Source organism: Camarhynchus parvulus, chromosome 5, assembly GCF_901933205.1.
Source record: "Camarhynchus parvulus chromosome 5, STF_HiC, whole genome shotgun sequence".
NCBI classification, from domain to species: Eukaryota; Metazoa; Chordata; class Aves; order Passeriformes; family Thraupidae; genus Camarhynchus; species Camarhynchus parvulus.
The window spans coordinates 29,237,738-29,255,891 of NC_044575.1; the positions used below are offsets into that span (position 1 = coordinate 29,237,738).

General features: G+C 36.4%; 1 protein-coding gene across 3 annotated transcripts in view; it reads right to left on the reverse strand.

Annotated features, from left to right (window-relative positions):
• MPP5 (membrane palmitoylated protein 5) overlaps window positions 1–18,154 on the reverse strand; it is a 55,536-nt gene that overhangs the window by 14,461 nt on the left and 22,921 nt on the right. For 2 of the 3 annotated variants that reach the window (XM_030948656.1, XM_030948657.1), the window contains 4 exons: window positions 13,921–14,434; window positions 7,154–7,362; window positions 1,446–1,523; window positions 623–769 (listed from right to left, as the gene is read on the reverse strand). In XM_030948656.1, coding sequence (XP_030804516.1) covers window positions 623–769; window positions 1,446–1,523; window positions 7,154–7,362; window positions 13,921–14,287 — 801 coding nt within the window. In that variant the 5' untranslated portion in view covers window positions 14,288–14,434. Of the gene's footprint in view, window positions 1–622; window positions 770–1,445; window positions 1,524–7,153; window positions 7,363–13,920; window positions 14,437–18,154 lie in introns of those variants that run through there. The other variant, XM_030948658.1, reaches the window with a different exon arrangement.

Consider the following 18,154-nt stretch of genomic DNA (forward strand, 5'->3'; position numbering starts at 1 on the left):
ATTCTGAATTTATTACATATATGAAACTCAAAGCCATCTATTGTATATATTCCAAGCACATGGAAGAACTATGCTGAAAGAGAATGCAAGTAACAGCTTGGATGCATATACACAATGCTCCAGCTCAAGAAAACCACTGCTTAACTCCTTCAACCTACATTAAAAGCTGAACAATTTAATTGCTCCACACCATAAGATTCATTATTTTTTTATAATCATAGTCCTAAGGAAACTCTTATTTGAAAGATGCAAATAGCAGATGATAACTGCTAAACAAAACCCAAAACCAGAAACCAGCCAACCAAAAAAACCTACACCTGGTTAGCACAAGGTTTAAGTTCCCTTGCAGCAAGCTTGGGATAGTGACTCTTGCCAAGAAGATCTGTCAAAACCCAAGTTGACATAAGTTGTACAGATTTTACATGGTAGTATGGCTACTGCATAATTCAAGCTAAACACAAGTTTACTGTCTATGACTGTTTCTCATTTTGGAGGGAGGGAGAGTGTTTACAAGTTAAACACTACCTTGGCATTGGAATTCCTAACATTTCATAGCAATCTGGAAAGGACAAAAAGAGTTATTACTTCCTCTACATACAACTGAGTAAGCACCAGTACTTACCAAGGGAATATCCCGAGCTTTCTCAATGCGAACTATTTTAACCGTCTCCCCTCCATACATGCCAACATTCTCATAAATCTTCTCATCTGTCATAGGCTCTGGTTGCATTTCTTGTTCTGCAACCTTATCATGAGCCAGTAGAAGTGCCTAGTGTTAAACAAAATCAGCTCAGTTACAGAAAATATCACACTTGATATGCACACAAAACAGTAGATGAAATTCTGCAATTTCAACAGTCTCTGCAGATTACAGAACTTTGAAAACTGACTCAAGCAATTAAAAAAAATAATTTATCACAGCTACATAGAACCTACTTTTTTTTCAAAACTTTCAGAATAGAAAATAACATAAAAGCATTTTTGAACACAACTGTGACTGTACTTCTCTTATCTGTACTAAAAAACCAGACATTGGTTTACTATGTATGTGTCCGCAGACTCAGAGTAAGTTTTACAGAGAAAACTATTTTTACATCACCACCCCAGGACAGAATTTCCATTATGCACCCTAAGGTAAGCATGAAACAACTGCCAAAGGTAAAAACAAATAAGCAAAGCAGCTCATGTGTTGCCCTGTTCCCACTGACCTACTGCTACATTGTTTATGTGTAAATCACCCTGTACTACATATAGACTGTAGCAAGGGCTGAATACAATCATGTACTACATTAGTTTTTGGAAATTGCAAATTCCTTATCCTAGAAAAATTAGGGTTGAGGAATAAAATTCATACTTGCCCAGTCGGCCCAACGCAAAAAATAAGTTACACTGAAAACGGCATCAAGAAATACATCCATTAGATTAGAAGTTTCATTTTGTTTTACCTGCATGTGAGGGGCATTCAGCAAAGCATTAAGTTCCTGTCCATCCTTATGGTGGCTGGGTTTCAAAACACTCTGTACCTAAAAAGAAATCAAGCAGTAGAACTAAATCTAGCAAGTGATTTATCAATCCTCCCTCTCCTACTCAAGCACAACCCCCTACTTGCAATTACTCATTTTACTGAAAGCAAAGAATATCCACGTAGTTGTTACACTACTGCTGATTAATTACTCTGGTACACATTAGGAAAACATGCAATGAGACCACAGGACTAACCCAGCACATCTTGCCTCAGTAACAATCTACCAAATCTAACTTGGTATGCAGTACCTCATACAGATTTGTCAATATCAGAGACTGGCAATGAGCTCAGGTATCACAAAGATGCACACAAAAAAAACCTCTAGACAGTGAAAGTTAGTAATTTCATGGCAGTGAAATCAGTCACAATGAAGTGTTTTACGAGACTATGCTGGGCTTTTAAATTGGAGTAATTTCTTATTAATGTGACTAGCCTTCCTCTTCCTTAAAAGCAGACTATCATATTCTTATTATGCAAACTATTTGCACCAACAGCAAGGCCAAAGATTCTGAGACAGGTTTTGCAATGCATCCTGGAGCTCTTCTCAGGAAGTGTGCAAATTAAAACTTCAAAAGGTCCTTCCCTGGAAACCTGATTTCTTTGGCTGCTTCCAAAATAATCCACACTAACACAAGGTTAGTTTTTGCTCAAACAGCTTCAGCTGCCAAAATAAGTTTTCCTTCTCATACAGTTACTAAATGAGCCTTGCCATCATCTCTTGCAAATACTGGTATGCTCATACAGAGAGCCAAAAGCAGGGAAGTGCTCTTACATAAGTGAGGCTGAAGATGCTTTCCAAAGCCATTATCCTCTGGCCTAATCTGACCAAAGGCACACAAGTGCAACAGCACAAATGAATCCAAAGACATCAAGAGTAGATTATACAAATCAGAGCAGCAGCTTTCAGAAAAATAGAAAACATTTTGTTCAAGAGCTTTTGACTCTTACAGATGAGGTAATGTGACATCAGAGAATCAAGAAACCAAAAGTTCCAAAGAGAAAATAATTCCGCTTTTTGTATGATCTAACAGTATCTAAAGATCAGAAAAGTGTCTGTATTAGGAGCAATTATCTACAGAAATGCTAACAACTATCTTGGATGCTACCAGAAAACAGCACTGAAAACTTTCAAGTCAAGACACTTTTAAATTCTAGGAGAAGCCACTGAACGAACTGTGCCCATGGAGCAAGATCCTCATATTGCCAAGAGAAGCCACATTGAACATGCTCCTGTGCTTTGTGGGAAACTTGGCACAATCTCCAAAAGCCTTCCTTCTGACATCCTAGAGCATGCCTCATGGTGAGCAAATGTAGTATACCTTAAAACAGTCAGAGAAGAAGCCAGATTTACATAGTTTTTTAAAGTGGTTTCTTTAAAATCATAGAGAACAGAAAGAGTTCAGCTCCACAAAGTCCATACTTCAGTCATATGTCTAAATTAGAAAGGAAGCTATTACACCTGGCTTAAACTGAATTCTCAGATGTCACACAGCAAACAGAACACAGCAAAAGACATATCTCACTGACAAGTTTTCCTCTGTTTTGAAAGAAAAGATTCTTCTATACAAAAGACTTTCTCATAAAGGTTTATTTAAGGTCTCTAACTTTCAAGAGGCTTTGAAGAAGCCACAAGAAGCCTTAAAGCTTTATTTATCAAATCTTTATGATCTTTTAATAGGAAAACCTACTCAGAAAGCAACTTGGAAGTCTTGCAAGGAACACAATCTTCTGAATGCTAGGCTGGGAATTTGACAGTGGAAAAAAAAGTAATCTGGTTCAACCAGTTACTCTGTGTGCAGTAAACATCCTTTATTCAAGTTGAATTTCTGCTTTGAATAATTTGATTATTAAAAATTTTAATATATCCCGCACCCCCTTTAAGAAAAACATAAAACACTCATTTGTTTATTTAATGAAGCTCTAGGAAAGCTTCAGGCTGCCCTATAGACCACTTATTAGAGCAGCAGTGCTGCTTGCCAGTGTCCTTTGTAACTCATAGTAATAAATCCCAGAGCTTTATCAGACTAAGAAATTTGAAGAAGTCTGTCATTCCAGGAGTGACACACTACACACAGCACAGATGATTCACACTGAGTACGTGGCAATACCTGTATTTTCTTAACTCTTCAGACTAGTTTTTATTGTTAATCATGTTACCTTTAGATCAAGAACCTCCCCCCTCAACCCCTGAAGTTAGCCATTTGGTTTCATTACAGACACCACAATTTGTAGGCATGTATGATGGAGGCATGTGCTGGAGTGATATGAAGCATCAGAAATTAACTGCACCTGCGAAATTCTGTTGTTGTTTACTGGCAGGTGAGCAGGACTGTCAGATGGAATATACACACACATTCTAGTGTACTTACACCAGAAGTTATGAGCTTCCAGTGCATCCCCTCAACAGTACGGATCTAGTTCATTTGTCTGATTTTGCAGAAGAAAACAGTAGCACGTCCAAAACATTTAGGAACATAGTCTATATAAATCGAGCCTATTAAATATATTTAATAGCAGGAACCTCTTTAAAGTACTTGGTATGTACTGTTACAGGCCTAGTTACAAACTGTCTTGAATGCTGTATCAAATATTCTTACAAGGTCAAGATTCAGACCCTGCTCCCATAATCCATGCCCCCATCTTGGTCAAGTTTAAATGGATTTAAAATCAATTTAATTACACTTGATGTTTACCGGCTATTTTTATTTGAGACTTGGAGTACACTCCATTACATGAAGATAAGCTTTCTCAAATAAATTTCTTAAGATCAAGTGCTTCATTCCGCCTTTTTAATTCAATTGAAGTTTCTTAAAAAGATGAGAAAAAACCTGAGTTGTTAGTGGCTGGTTATCAGAATTGATGGGAAAATTAACTGTACATGTATACTACCAATTTTAAGAATTTTCTGAAGGGGACTAAAAATTAAAAAACCCTAAATAATATTAATTATTACTTATTTTTAAGGAAGATTCTTTCATGCTGCATTGTGCAATTGTGTTGTTAAATGCCCTTTCCCATTAAGAGATGTTCTCTTCCACATTATAAAGCCACAAACAAAACACGTCTGTAGTTTTAAACTGGGGCGCACACTCCAAACAGTTTCAGTACACTGTTGCTCATGACTTGTGCACTAAAATATGCACACTAGCACTACCTGCTATTTAAAATTAATGTTATGCATGTATCTGCTATTTTTCTTTCTTGTAATGTCTTCTGGCTTTTATCATCAAGATGTTATCAGTATCTTAAAAGCAGGCTTTTGCAAGTGTCTTTTCAAAAATACCCTGAAGTAAGTAAATGAGCTGCTTTCTGGGGGAGTTTCTTATGCTGATGCTTAGAGGTAAAAAAAGCAAAAGACAGCCAAAAATGAGAGTACAAGAAAAAACAGACATGCAAAATAAACACATTGTCAGGATTAAAAAATACCCCAACAACAAACCCAAAAAACAAAAACACCACCAATTTTTCTAAAGCAGAAATAATTTCCTTCCATACTGCTACATAACTAATAAAGAAACTTTTCAAAAATGAATAAAAGATCTAAAAACCAAGCATAAGATCTTCTATGTAGGCAAGACAAGGAAGTACAAAGTGATGTGAACGGAGGCTTCAAGGTATCCTCTCGAGACACTTCTGTCAGACACAGAAATATTTGTCCTGAATTTCTGGCTCTATCATTTCAGGATGTTATTTAATATATTGCAAAATACAAGTCAGTTAAATACACAAGAAGCTGAGTCACTGAGAAACTAGATTACATCTGAAAATGGGAACAGACATTTGCAATATATTAAGTTTTCAGGAATTTCAAGGCTGGACAAGACAGGGATGGGAGATGAAGAGTCAAAATGAGCACAGTAACATGTCTTTTATGCAATAGTCTTGTGGATAATGATCAAATTCTGTTGGTTTAAAAATTTTGGATAAATGAAATATTTTCCTTTTGCTTAACCTTATTCATGACTGGTAAGAGACACAAAACTGGCTTTGCACCACCTTCTGATTTTAAGATTTACCATATCACCTGAAAAAAAGAAAAGAATATGTTGGGAATGTAAGGGGTAGTGAGAAATGGGGAGAAACACAAGAGTTTGGAAATAGACCTAGAGTTTTCCTAGGCATATTTTCTTATTGGAAACTTCTATTAAGTAGCAAATAGAAGGTCATCATATTTATGAAGGGAAAGAACCAGCTTTCTTAAGGGTTACGTCTGTAACACCTTGTATTATAAAAGGAGGTTCAAAAATTCTAGCTTGCATCTGAATGAAATCCCAAACTAGGCCTATGTAAAGTGGAAGTTTGGGGGAGCAGCTTACAAACAGAGGTAACTGAAAAGGCTCCTTCAGACTCACAGACACAGTGAACAAGCCCAGCGAGGAGTTTGAAGTAGGCTACAGACTGATGAATAAGCAATCCAGAGGGAAGCTCACATGTACTGCAAACATATGATTACAGTGGGTTGATTAGAAGTTTTCACAGATTCACAGGATATTCTAAAGTACTTCTACCTGCTTTTGGCACAGTCTTACTGACAAACCTAAACAAGAAAATCCTAAGCTGAAATTTAATCAGCACCTGCACCTTTAGATTGTATTTAAATTATGTTCCTCCTCATCAGAGTCAGTAATTTCTTCTGCAAAAGAACTTCAAGCTTGCTACAATGCTGCTGGGCTTATAAGATTTAAGTCTAGTAAAAGAAAGGAGAGTGGAAAAAGCTGTTGAAAAAAATGCTTCAGGAAGAAAGAAAACCAGATCCTAAACCAAACAAACTAGCCAACCCAAAAACCCCACCAACACCCACCACCTGCTGCCATACTGAAATACTCCAACCCATGTACCTGAGTCAGTTTGGTTTGTGGGGTGCTAAATGCTGAAGCCTTTATCCAGCCCCTGGATCTGGCTTTGCTGAACACTACACTGCTAGGCTTGCACTGATGTTGGTATTCAAGCTACCTAGGTCAAAGCTAACAAAATTTATATGGGTTTAAGATGTAGACAACCCTTCACTATTATATATACTTGCACCAGACCATTGAAAATTGTGAGAAAAGTTACTGAGTGACCCTTTAGAATATCTTTACAATTTCTAAAAAAATGCATCAGATCTTATAAAAGAGCTGTCATCTGTCAGACCAAAAGAAGTTTAATCACAGCAGTAATTAAAGCACTGAAATTAAGTATTAAGGGATCTGTTGCTCACTTTAAAGCAGAAGGCTTGTTTCCAGTATGCTTGTATTTTCAGAGATGACTCCCAATCTAAGAACCATGGCTCAACTTAGAGGAGAGTCACAATAAGAGAGAACTGTAACTCAGTTCCTGAGTGCTTGAAATAAAGAATACCAACGGAAAGGGAATTAGATTATCACAACCACTCCCTTTTCCTATGTTTAAACATAGCACCTTCTCTATTACATATCTATCCATGCTAAAGAGGGAGTTCCTACCCCCAAAATATTTTTCTGGTCACTGTTTGCTGTATCTGGTTTTTCCAGATTTCCAATCAGTGACTATTATAACCTCTTTCATATTCAACACTCAGTCAGTCAGACAAGCTTGACAAGTATGTATTTCAACAGTAGCTATGATTATAGGTTTCATGTATGTCACAGGGATGCATACTGTACATACCTCTTGTGCTAGTTCTTGTGCATTGGAGCTGAGAGGATATGGAGGGCTGGCTTTGTTCATGTGGACTGTAACAGCGTTGTGGATCTTAAATGCATTCTGAAAATCGCTATTTTGAACAAGCTGTAAAATGAGTGAGATATCCTCTTGACTCTGAGGGTCTACCAAAACGTGCTGGATATGCTTAAGAGAATTTAACAGTTCTTCCACTTCTAGGTAAGAAATAACAAAATACAAATAAGATATGAGTTAACAAGAATGATAACTAAGTAATATTTATATTAAGAGTTTTACAAAAAATTTTTTACTGTTCGGTTTTTAAACCAGCAGTGATATTTGCAAGTATATTAGCTATCTGTTATTCCAACTTTTTTGAAGCAGAATGTAACTGAATTAAAAGACTAAAAAGAAAAAAAGAGAGAGACCCCAAGTCAGTAAGAGCAGTAAGACTTTATTGTTAAGCTCATCTTGATGCACTGAATAGTCACTGAAATGAATGTAAGATAAGTAAACTGCATTCAATTTATAAACATAAAATTATGCTCAGTCTTGGCACATTAAAATAAAAAGTATGAAAAAATATCATCTGTGAACATCTATGAGTTTTGAAATTATCTACAGCAAAAGAAAATCCGCATCTTTTACCTACACAAATATGAGTTCTGCTTGGGCAGTAAAATATTTTAACATTTTATAACAATAAGTATATGTTTGCAGACTACTATACATGTACTGCATTCTGGAGTTTCAAGAACTGATTGGATGCTTTACAATCGCTTTTCAAAGACTTTTATATTATTTTAAGCCTGCTAAATAGGTCACTTCTCAAAATTAAGTACTTCAGAAACCACCTAAAACACAGAATATAATCAAGCCCAGGTAAGAAACTCTGAAGCAGGCAAAAAAAAAAAGCGCATGTTTTGAGCCTTAAATAACATACATGTTTTCACACATTATCTGAAAAAAATCTGTTCAGCCACAAGAAGCTGATCAGCTATCTAACATTTTAATAAATTCAAGTAAGCTAGAACTTTTGAACCCTGGTATTTAAAGAAAATGAACAATAAAGAAAATCCCAAATTTTAAAACTGTTAGTTGATACTGATACCAAAATACCAGCTTTGAGAGTAATTTTAAAGTTTTAGCAACCTTTGTTTATTCATTATGAGCTAATGAAATCAGGAACACTATCAGGACATCAGCTAAATTGCATTTTTAACATGAAAAATCACAGTAGATACTGATCACTAACATGATCAGTACACTGAACACAAGCCTAGACTCAAAATTTTTGAGCACAACATAAAAAAATGGTTGATAAATAGGAACATAAAAACCATAAAGCCTAACAAAATATGCATTTCCAAGAAGTTTAATTGTTTTAATTTCGGGCAAACCACATCTACATACAAGCTGTCTAGTCTGAGTTTGCAAGTTAAGTCTTCTGTATTACAAAAGGAAACAAACAAGCCAGGGCTACTACTCTTGTACTTTACCTTCTGCAGGACAATAAAAAACAGTAATAAAACCCCTCCAAAACCATTTCACACATGCTAAAAACATCCTACCCACCAAAGGTCAAGGACTTCTTCCTGTAACCACCAAGGAAACAAAGGGCAGTAGGACAAAAGCTGCACAGAAAGCTTGGATACTGGATGTGCAGGATATTCCACTGCTGATATCCAGCACAGCTCACAACACTAATTATGGTAGCCAATGTCTCACTAGGAAACTGTATACACAATATACTGCTTATCACACTGGGAGAAATGCCATTTGGAGAGAAGGCTAAAGAACACTCCACAAGTGAGAATATTTGCTAAACAGGACATTGTCAGCTGGCAAAACTCTCATCTAATGGAGAATGTAACAGTACTGAAGTGTCTCTTCAACTCAATCTCCCAAGTCTGAGAAGTGCACTATTTTCAAGCATAAAGGAAAAAAAAGTATGTAAAACAATTATTGTGTAGCTCCTGACACCTGCTTGGTTAAAAAACATACTAACTCAAAGTTCTGCTATTTGTTAGGTTATTGGATTCAAAAAGCAGTGAGATATTAGAGAAGAACCTTGCTTCTTTTATGTCTTCCCAATTATTTTACTCTATTATTTCTGAACTCTCTCTTACATATCTGAAAATTCAAATACATACACAATTCTAATACATGTTGCATGTAAGATACGAATTCATACAGAAAGACAGACATCTTACTCTGTATCTACAACAAAGACATCCTGTTCCTAGATGTCTTTACATATTCTCTTTTTAGCCCTTTGCTAGCTCCTTCTGTGCTTTCTTACAAACTACCACAGTACTCTCTTCCCTGTATAATTCCCTTCTACACTGAGGCTTCATCTGCTGGATACCAAAGCTTTATACCAAGTGATTTCCCCCCACCACGAAACAGCAAACAAATACCCATCTCAACACAATTATAAAACAGAAATAATGCTTCAAAGGAGTGAAATTAAGTATTCCTCAAAAGGTAGCACTCCATTTCCTAGTCACTTGTTTAATAAAAAACCACAGACATAAAAACCACACACAAATCTGGCTTTATGCATGCCTGATTCTCTCTAGATTCCTGCTTCTGAAGTCTATATCACAGATGAGATTATAATGCACGGTTTGGTTTTCTTTTTTTTTTTGGTTGGTTTCAGTCTTTTTAAAGTAACAATACAAAGAAGCACCAGGTAACAAAAGAGTCCAGCTATTTCCTATAAAAAGGGTTGTCTTGAAGAAAAATAAGTTTAGTAAGACCAACATCTGTATTTACTCACAGAAAAGTCAGGGTTCTTTTGCAGAACAAGTCCATTTTTTAATTGCAGATCAATTAGCAATCAAATACTGGGTTTTGTCAAGTCTTCTTTTACATGAAGTGCTGCAGCCTTTTTCCATTAGACTATGAAATGGCTGGAATGTGACTGAGCACTGTGAGATATACACATTAATCAAAAGACTGCCAGGGCAAAAGTATGCAACTGCAGGGGAGGACGTGCAGTCACAGCTTAACATGTTAGATTAGAAAACTAAGAAAAGAAAATAGATGTTTTTAATCACCTTAAACAAAAAGTTAAGAAGAGCAAACTTAAGAAGACAGACTTTATTATATCTCAGCACCAATGTCTTTGTTCTCAAACTTTTCTATAGAGTAATCTATGTGCTGGTACTAGTACTTTAATGCTTCAAATATAACTTAAATCACATAGCTAGGAAAAGTAGTTTTGGATAAAGCAACATTTCAGAAAGTTTATTTATAACATATTTATAAATAAGTTTTGGCCAAGGTATAAAAGCAAAAATTAGGCAGCTTTAAAAAATAATCATCACTGTAACCAGAAAGGTCTTACTTATGAAAGGCTTACTTCCATGAAATGTCAGTTACTCATTGAACTAAATTAGCTGAATGAACCGCAGAAAACCAAAGAAGTCTGCATTTTATGGAAGCATATTGCTGTGAAAAAGCCAGTAAATACTTATATGCACATGTGCTAGGTGCAGAGACTATAATTTCCATTTAAACAGCTGTCTAAATCATATACTGTTTTGATAACCAACATGCCCTTTAACATTCTTCTGGTTAAGTCTCCTGTTTTATTAAATTCCAACTTCTTTAATCTAGTCTGCTTTCTTTTACGATGATAAAAACATTAAAGACTTGGCAAGGATCTGCCAAATTAGACACTGGCACTTAAAAAACATTTTCCAAACTAAAAATACAGACACATAGGTCAATATTCTTACTTAAAAGATGTATCTTCAGGAGAAGCTCTATGGATTAACACACACACACAAGCAAAATTAAAATCAGTATTTTAAAAAATACCAAAGAAGGATAGTTGAACATCTCTGTCATTCACTAGCACCTGTCCAGGTTTATTTGGGGTTTTCCTAACTAATCTCAGAGATTTGTGAATGTGACTAAGCACTTTAACCTGGACAGTAAAAGAGGAAAGAAGGAAGAGCCAGATGCTGTGTTACAAACGTTAGAAAGATTAACCCAGAAACTGGAAAAAGGACAGGCTTAAGAGTAGAAGAAAATTTTGTAACAGTTCAAGTTACTGGAGAAGCACTTCACTGAATTTAAGTTTTAACTCTGTTTTTCACAACACTAGTTATACTATTCTATACTAGAATCTGAATACAGATTCTTTAGGGACTATATAGGTTAAAAAACCACCATATTTTATTTAGAACAATTTTTTCCTATGTTTGCAACAATTCAACATCATAGCTGTGTATAATCAAAAGCACTACTCTTAATCACAGAACCACACAGAGGGTAAAGTTGGAAGGGACCACAGTGGGTCATCTGGTCCAGTCTCTCTGCTTAAACAGGGTAATCCTAAAGCACACTGCACAGGATTGCATCCAAACAGTTCTTGAGAATCTCCAGAGCCTCTCTCAACAATCTATTTTAGTGCTCGATCACCTGCACAGTAAAGAAGTCCTTCCTCATGTTCAGGTGGAACTTCTGTGCATCAGTTTTTGCCCATTGCCTCTTGTCCTCTTGCTTGCCACCACCAAGAAGAGCCTGACTCCATCCTCTGACACCCATCCTTCAGATGCTCACAGACACTGATGAGGTCCCCTCTCAGTCATCTCTTCTTGAGGCTGAATACGCCCAGCTCCCTCAGCCTTTCCCCAGAAGAGATGCTCTCTTGTTGCCCTTCACTAGATCCACTCCAGGACCTTCCTGTCTCTCCTGTCCTGAGGAGCCCAGAACTGGACACAGCACTCCAGGTCAGGCCTTACCAGGGCTGAGCAGAGGGGCAGGATCCCCTCCCTTGACCCACTGCCAGTGCTCTTCCTAAGGCAGGATCTCATCAGCCTTCTTGGCCACAAGGGCACTGCTAGCTCATGGAATGCTGAACTATAAATCTTCTCTTCTTAAATCTTAAGTTTACTGATCCAGATGACAAGACCCAAATTTTGATTACAGAAGTGGACCAAGTCAACTAGTAAGTTTTCTTCAAGATGCACCTCATACTATATATTATTTCCTAATTTATCTCTTTCCCCAGACACACACCTCTATAATCTTCTTGTCCCTGACGTCTGGCATTTCTCTTCTTACACCTAGTATTCAAAGAATCCTACCTTCCATTCAAAACCAATTTCCCATCTTCTATTCTTGCTGAGCCAAAACTAATTTCCTCCTTCTAGCTTTTCACAAATACTTCGACAATCTCTCAGCTTCTCCCACAGCTGGTACCCTTCTGAATTCCCCACTGAGAGATTGTAAAACCCACCCTTCATCATCACAGTAATTTCTTTACTCTTATTTCTCCTGTTCAAACAGCTTCAGTCTACACCAGCTCCTAGCTGGTTCTCAGGTGTATCAGACTGATGTATTACTCACTTCTCAACCCTACCAGCTTCTATGGGTAGCTGCTTTGCCCATTGCTTTGCACCAATCCTCCCTCCACGATCTCAGCACCTCCAGTATGAAACCTGGCCCCAGCTTTCTAATTCCAAGTCACATTTTCCTCCCTTCTCTAGTTTCAATTTCCAATTCCTTCAGCAGTCCTCACCGCTTTTGGCCACTGTGGCTCCCAACTGAAGACACTTTTACTGTTTGACATCTATTTTTGTATCTTCTGCTTTGTGTTCCCTCTAAGGAGAGAATTTTACAATCAAATACCTAGCACTTCATAAAGTTAACTACAGAGTCTGCTTCTTGCAAAGAGATCTCAGCTGACAAGCCCTGCACTAAAAAAGGTACACCCTCCTTGTTTGTAACTGACCCTGTTCTCCACAGGAGGTTGAACAGGATGACTCCCTGATGACCCTTTCAATCTAAATTTTCCTAAAGAGGGATTTGTACAATAAGGATTACCAGAGGTTATGGAGCAGAGACATGTCTTTAGCAGAATCGCTGCTCAGGCACACAAATATTAGAGATGAAGTAAAAAAGAAGAAATTAGCAATTTCATAGCTTTTTCACTCTGTATTCTCAACTACCAGCCAATACGAAAGAAAAAAAAATCAAGAAATTTTGGTGCAGCCCAGAAAAAAAGGCTGCCTTTTTAAAGCAATCTGGATCTCTGAACAGGTATGGATTTTGAAATCTGAACAGGACTCTCACAGATTGCCAGTGCATCTGTTTCATTCCGATGTCACACATTTTATTTAAAATACTTATGTTTGAGGAAGAAAGGTTAGAAACCTTCTCTAAACAACCATAATTAAAACAATTACAACTATGAGACGAAAAATTTTAGCATCCATTTCTTTAAAAATTATTAACATTACATTTTCTTCAATGTCTAAGCAATTTTCATTATCAACACCATTACTTTAAGAGATGTATTGGTGCAACATTTTAATCCGGTGGCAATTGATAATGCAAGACAAAACAGGAAAAAAAGCACTAGCATATTTCTCCTTAAAGTATCAACAACTCTTTATTTTAAATGACAATCTCTGTTTATTCATTCCTTACTCTGGCCTACAGTTCATCAAACATCATAAAAATGGATATTACTTACACAGTTTTTCCCAGCCTTAAGAAGATAGAGACATTGACTGAATTACTTATTATCCACAAGGTATTTAACTCCAAATGAATCAGTTTTGAAAAGCCACTTGCTGAGGCACATAGGATGATATTTGGCTAAATAAAAATACCCCAAACCACCACAAATCTGAAGGATAAGACTTTAAATCTGTTTATGAAAGATCAGCTAAATTAGGTTTTCAGTGGCCTAAAAGAGTTTTAATATCAAACAAATCTTTACTCCATTAGCCCACTCACTGCATTTCACCTACCTAGTGTTTTCACAGTGTAATGAGGACTCTCCAAAACAATCCCTTCTTCTGTGTCAAATATTGGATTATCTATTCCAGTTTTAGGAGGAATTTGTGCTAGTTTCTTTAGCCTCATGGAAGCAGTAAGGTCCAGTTCTTGTTTCCTTCCCTCTTCCTCTCGTCTGCGCCTCATGTCCTCCTGCTGCTGGCGGATACGCTCCAGCTGAGCACTGCGCCGCATGGGCATCATCCTGGAGCCCAAGTCCTCAGGGCAATCAACAGCCATTTCTCTGTGCTTCTGAGGTTCCTCAGGAGACACAAGATCCACATTTTTTGCTTCATTGTCAGAGTCTTCTGTGATATGTCCATTCATATGAGAAGTTGTCATGATTATCTGTAATTATGCTTATGCTCTTCAAACCAAAATGCTGCTATTAGGCCAGTGTGTGTTATGATACTGTGTAAAATCCATTATAGATTCAAAAATGTTTCCCTTCCATCACAAGACACTCGAAGAGGCATCCAGGAGGAAAATCTAATGACAGATATGGAAAAAAAAAAAGAAATTAATGAGTAATTGGACAAATAAGAAAACACCTAAGGTCTCCAGGCATCAGAACAATGGAACTTTCCATCCAAATTTACATAGTGGTTCTTCCCCTACTAAGAACTACAGAATCCTCACAAATCTGTTTCACATATTTTGGTAGACTTCAGGCGACAATGTCAGAAAAGGAGCACTGTTCAAACTAATGTTAAAATCTCTTTTATTCCCAAGTGAAAACCGTGGTGATTCTGTACTTAACATAATTGCAAATAAGCAGTTTTCAGAGTTTTCTCAAGTTTTAATTTGTACTTTCATTCTTAAAAATTCCAATACAAACCATGCTTACAATACTACAGACGCTAAATTTGAAAAACTTGTTATAAACAACACACTCTTAAGTAGTGGAGTATGCTGAACACCAGTAAAGATATTTGCATTTATTGTTTGTAATGAGGTATTTTATGTAAACATTGCTTCCTGGATTCAGAGAAAACAGGTCTGACATAGAGTTCATCCAAAAGATACTATCTAAAACAGACAGGAGCTGCACTTACACAATTACAAGTACAGATAAAGTCCTAGGATAAGGGTTTGGACAATTCTGCTAGCAGCTACTCTTAATACTTCCCACAGGTATGCATTAAAGCAGAAAGGATTAAATACAAGAGTTAAAATCCTTGTGTGGGAGTACAGCCATACAGATTTGACAGAGAATAGTAATTAATCTCCACAATCAACTATGATATTCCACTGTACTACATGCACCTGAATCTGGTTTCTTATTCCTGATAATTCAGGCTAAAGAGCTTAGGTGTCCTGATAAATATAGCCACTCATCTCTTACATATAATTACAATTAATGCACATGTAACAGTGTGTTTTATACCACACTGCCTTACTGTCAGTGATCATTATCCAGAATCTGTCCAATTAAAAGGTCATAAAATTAACAGTTGCATACCATACCATCAATATACTTAAGTTTTCAAGTTACATTTTACCACTTTTTTAAAAATTTACTGAAAGGAAATAGTATGAAATATCTCTAAGTTTTATTACACACTGGAAGCACCAAGACAGAAAAAAACCCCAAAAAAACCAAAGCCCAGAATCACCTACATTCTTATACCAAATGTTTGTACTTGGAGGAGGAAGAGAAAGATATTTATGCTGTAATTAAGTTGAAAATTAAATATCTATAGTTCTGTTTGGGAGGAGCAGCCATAGAGACTCCTACACAAGTTTTTGCCAGCTTGCAATTCTAAATACATAGAGCTTTTCATTTTCATGAGGAGTAGCACACAGCCTACAGCAACAACAAAATTATTTCCTTTACTTGTTTCCTCTCTAGGCCCTGCTACTAAAATAGTTACTACTAAAATATTCCCAATAAGAAAATTAAATTAAAGCATTTTTGTGGTAGTAAAAATTCCTTTTTTTGTCCTTACAAGGCACTTAATTGCACTCCACTGATATGCTGAACATCCAATACTCAGCATTCACACATTCAGAAAAAAAACTAGGCAAAAAAAGCCAATCAAAACCTGCATGGTACTGGGGCTAGCACTGCAAGTACCCCACAATTACTCTGCATCTGTAAATCCTTCAGTTACTGCCCAACTTAGAACAGCTTTTCAAAGAATAAAGCCACATAAAATTAGCATTTAGGCAGGGTTATATAAAACAACATTTTAAGGAAAAGTTCTGTGAAATTCAGAGAAAGATGGGTAAAAATTTAGCAAAATGATCCCCAGGAAGCTGCATTTCCCCTTCTGAAAAGGCAAATTCTCTGTACAGAAATTCCAATCCCCCAAAGGAAGCCTCATTAGGAACAATAAAATTGCAAAGACCACTACTTTAACTGTGGACTGAAGATAATTCAAATTCTTTTAAAGTCAAATCGTATTGGCCATAGCTTGTCTGAACACTGAAACTTTTCAAAGCTACATTCATCTCTTTTCAACTCCGACAAGCTGAAAGAAAACTCACATTCCTGAGTCTATAGGGTACAACCAATAGGTGCTGAAACAATGAATAAGGTGCTGAGGGGATGAATAACATCCATTTAATCAGCACTAAATAGTCAAAAACAGGGTGTGAGGACCTGTAAGAAGTAAAACACAATTTTATATTCAATCTTGTGTAAGCTAAATGATGTCACACTCTCTAGTGAATCTTAATCAGAAAGAATTATCAGAAAATTGAGTTGATGGCCAATGCTTAAAAACTGGTCAAGAATATTTACAGTGGGATTAGCTACATATCCTCCACCAAATTTCAAGTGCCAGCTACAAAAATGGCCCACCAAAAACCCATATCTATATATAGTGATAAGATTTAAAATCTCTTTTGTTTAGTAACGTGAACTGAAGACAAGAGAAACAAAAATACAGGCTGGAGTAACAGGCAACCTTAGTAACACTGCTCACATTTTCAGTATAAACTGTGTGCAAGACACAAAGGACATATAAATTCTATGAACAGGGTACCAAGACATTTAAGTCAGCTGTGATAACAGCTGCCTACTTTCAGTATGCAAGATCTGAGTCAATCAAGTAAAAAAGAAACAAAAGCTACAGAAAATCAGAGCTCTCTTGCAGTCACACTTTAACAGCAACAGTCAGAAAACACTGACAATTTAAGAATTTTGGAATTTTAAATAAAAAGTATTTCTGGTGTCCTAGAAAGCTAGATACTTCTAAAACCAGCAATAAACAGTACAGCAAATGAATCACGCTCATATTATATAAAATATCATGTTTTCAGGCTAACTAAAATTTTACCTTATGGAATTTATGCTGTAAACCAAATACACAAAAACCTGACCCCAAATATAGCTAGCTGGTTATCCATAAAAGCATGCTGCAAGTCTGGAATGCTGAACAACTTCCTTTAATCAAAGAACTTCTGATAACGGGTGACCCCTGCCAAGCCTAAGCCCCTCTCCTCCTTCCTGTTGTCTCAGGTCTGCATCAGACATCACAAATCCTCACCTCCAACTGTTTTGGAAAAATGCTATTGCCCAACTGCAATAAATGAAATAAACACATAAGGAAAGAAAAAACCCAGATCAGCTCTCAAGTCCCTCTACACAATGGGCCTAAGGATGAAAAAATTATAATATTACACTGATAAAACCTTTAATTTGGTTCTCAAATGAAGGTGTAGCATAGCTGAGATTAAAAATTAGATTCAGCTTAAGGGAGGTACTAGGAACAGAAAATTTCATTTTAACCAATATACATGGCATCAAAAGTCGTAAATGGATAATTTCAGAAAATGTTCTCTTCGTTTTTCTTTCTGAAGGTTTCTTTTGCAATTTTAAAAATTCTGTGACAGCAACAATAATAGAAGGTTGTTACACAAAGTCTGTTCTCTGCACACTGTGCATCCAATGAAACAGAATTTCAGTCCAAGAGAAGCTTATTTTGCCAAATTAATATTTAGTTCTATGGAGAAAATTTTGCAGACTTACTCAATAACAATAATTTTTACTAGTTCATATGTACAATCTACATAATAACATTTGTAATTGACAATTCCTTTCCACTTCAGAACGTGGTAATAGCAGTTCTTGTACTTTCTAGATATGTACAAGAGTCTGTTATATAGCTTGATTGCTCAAAGTTTAATGGGGTTAAATCATGGCTTTGAACATCTTGCTTTGAACTGCTGATATCTAAGTGGGGAATCGTAGTGTTTCCACAT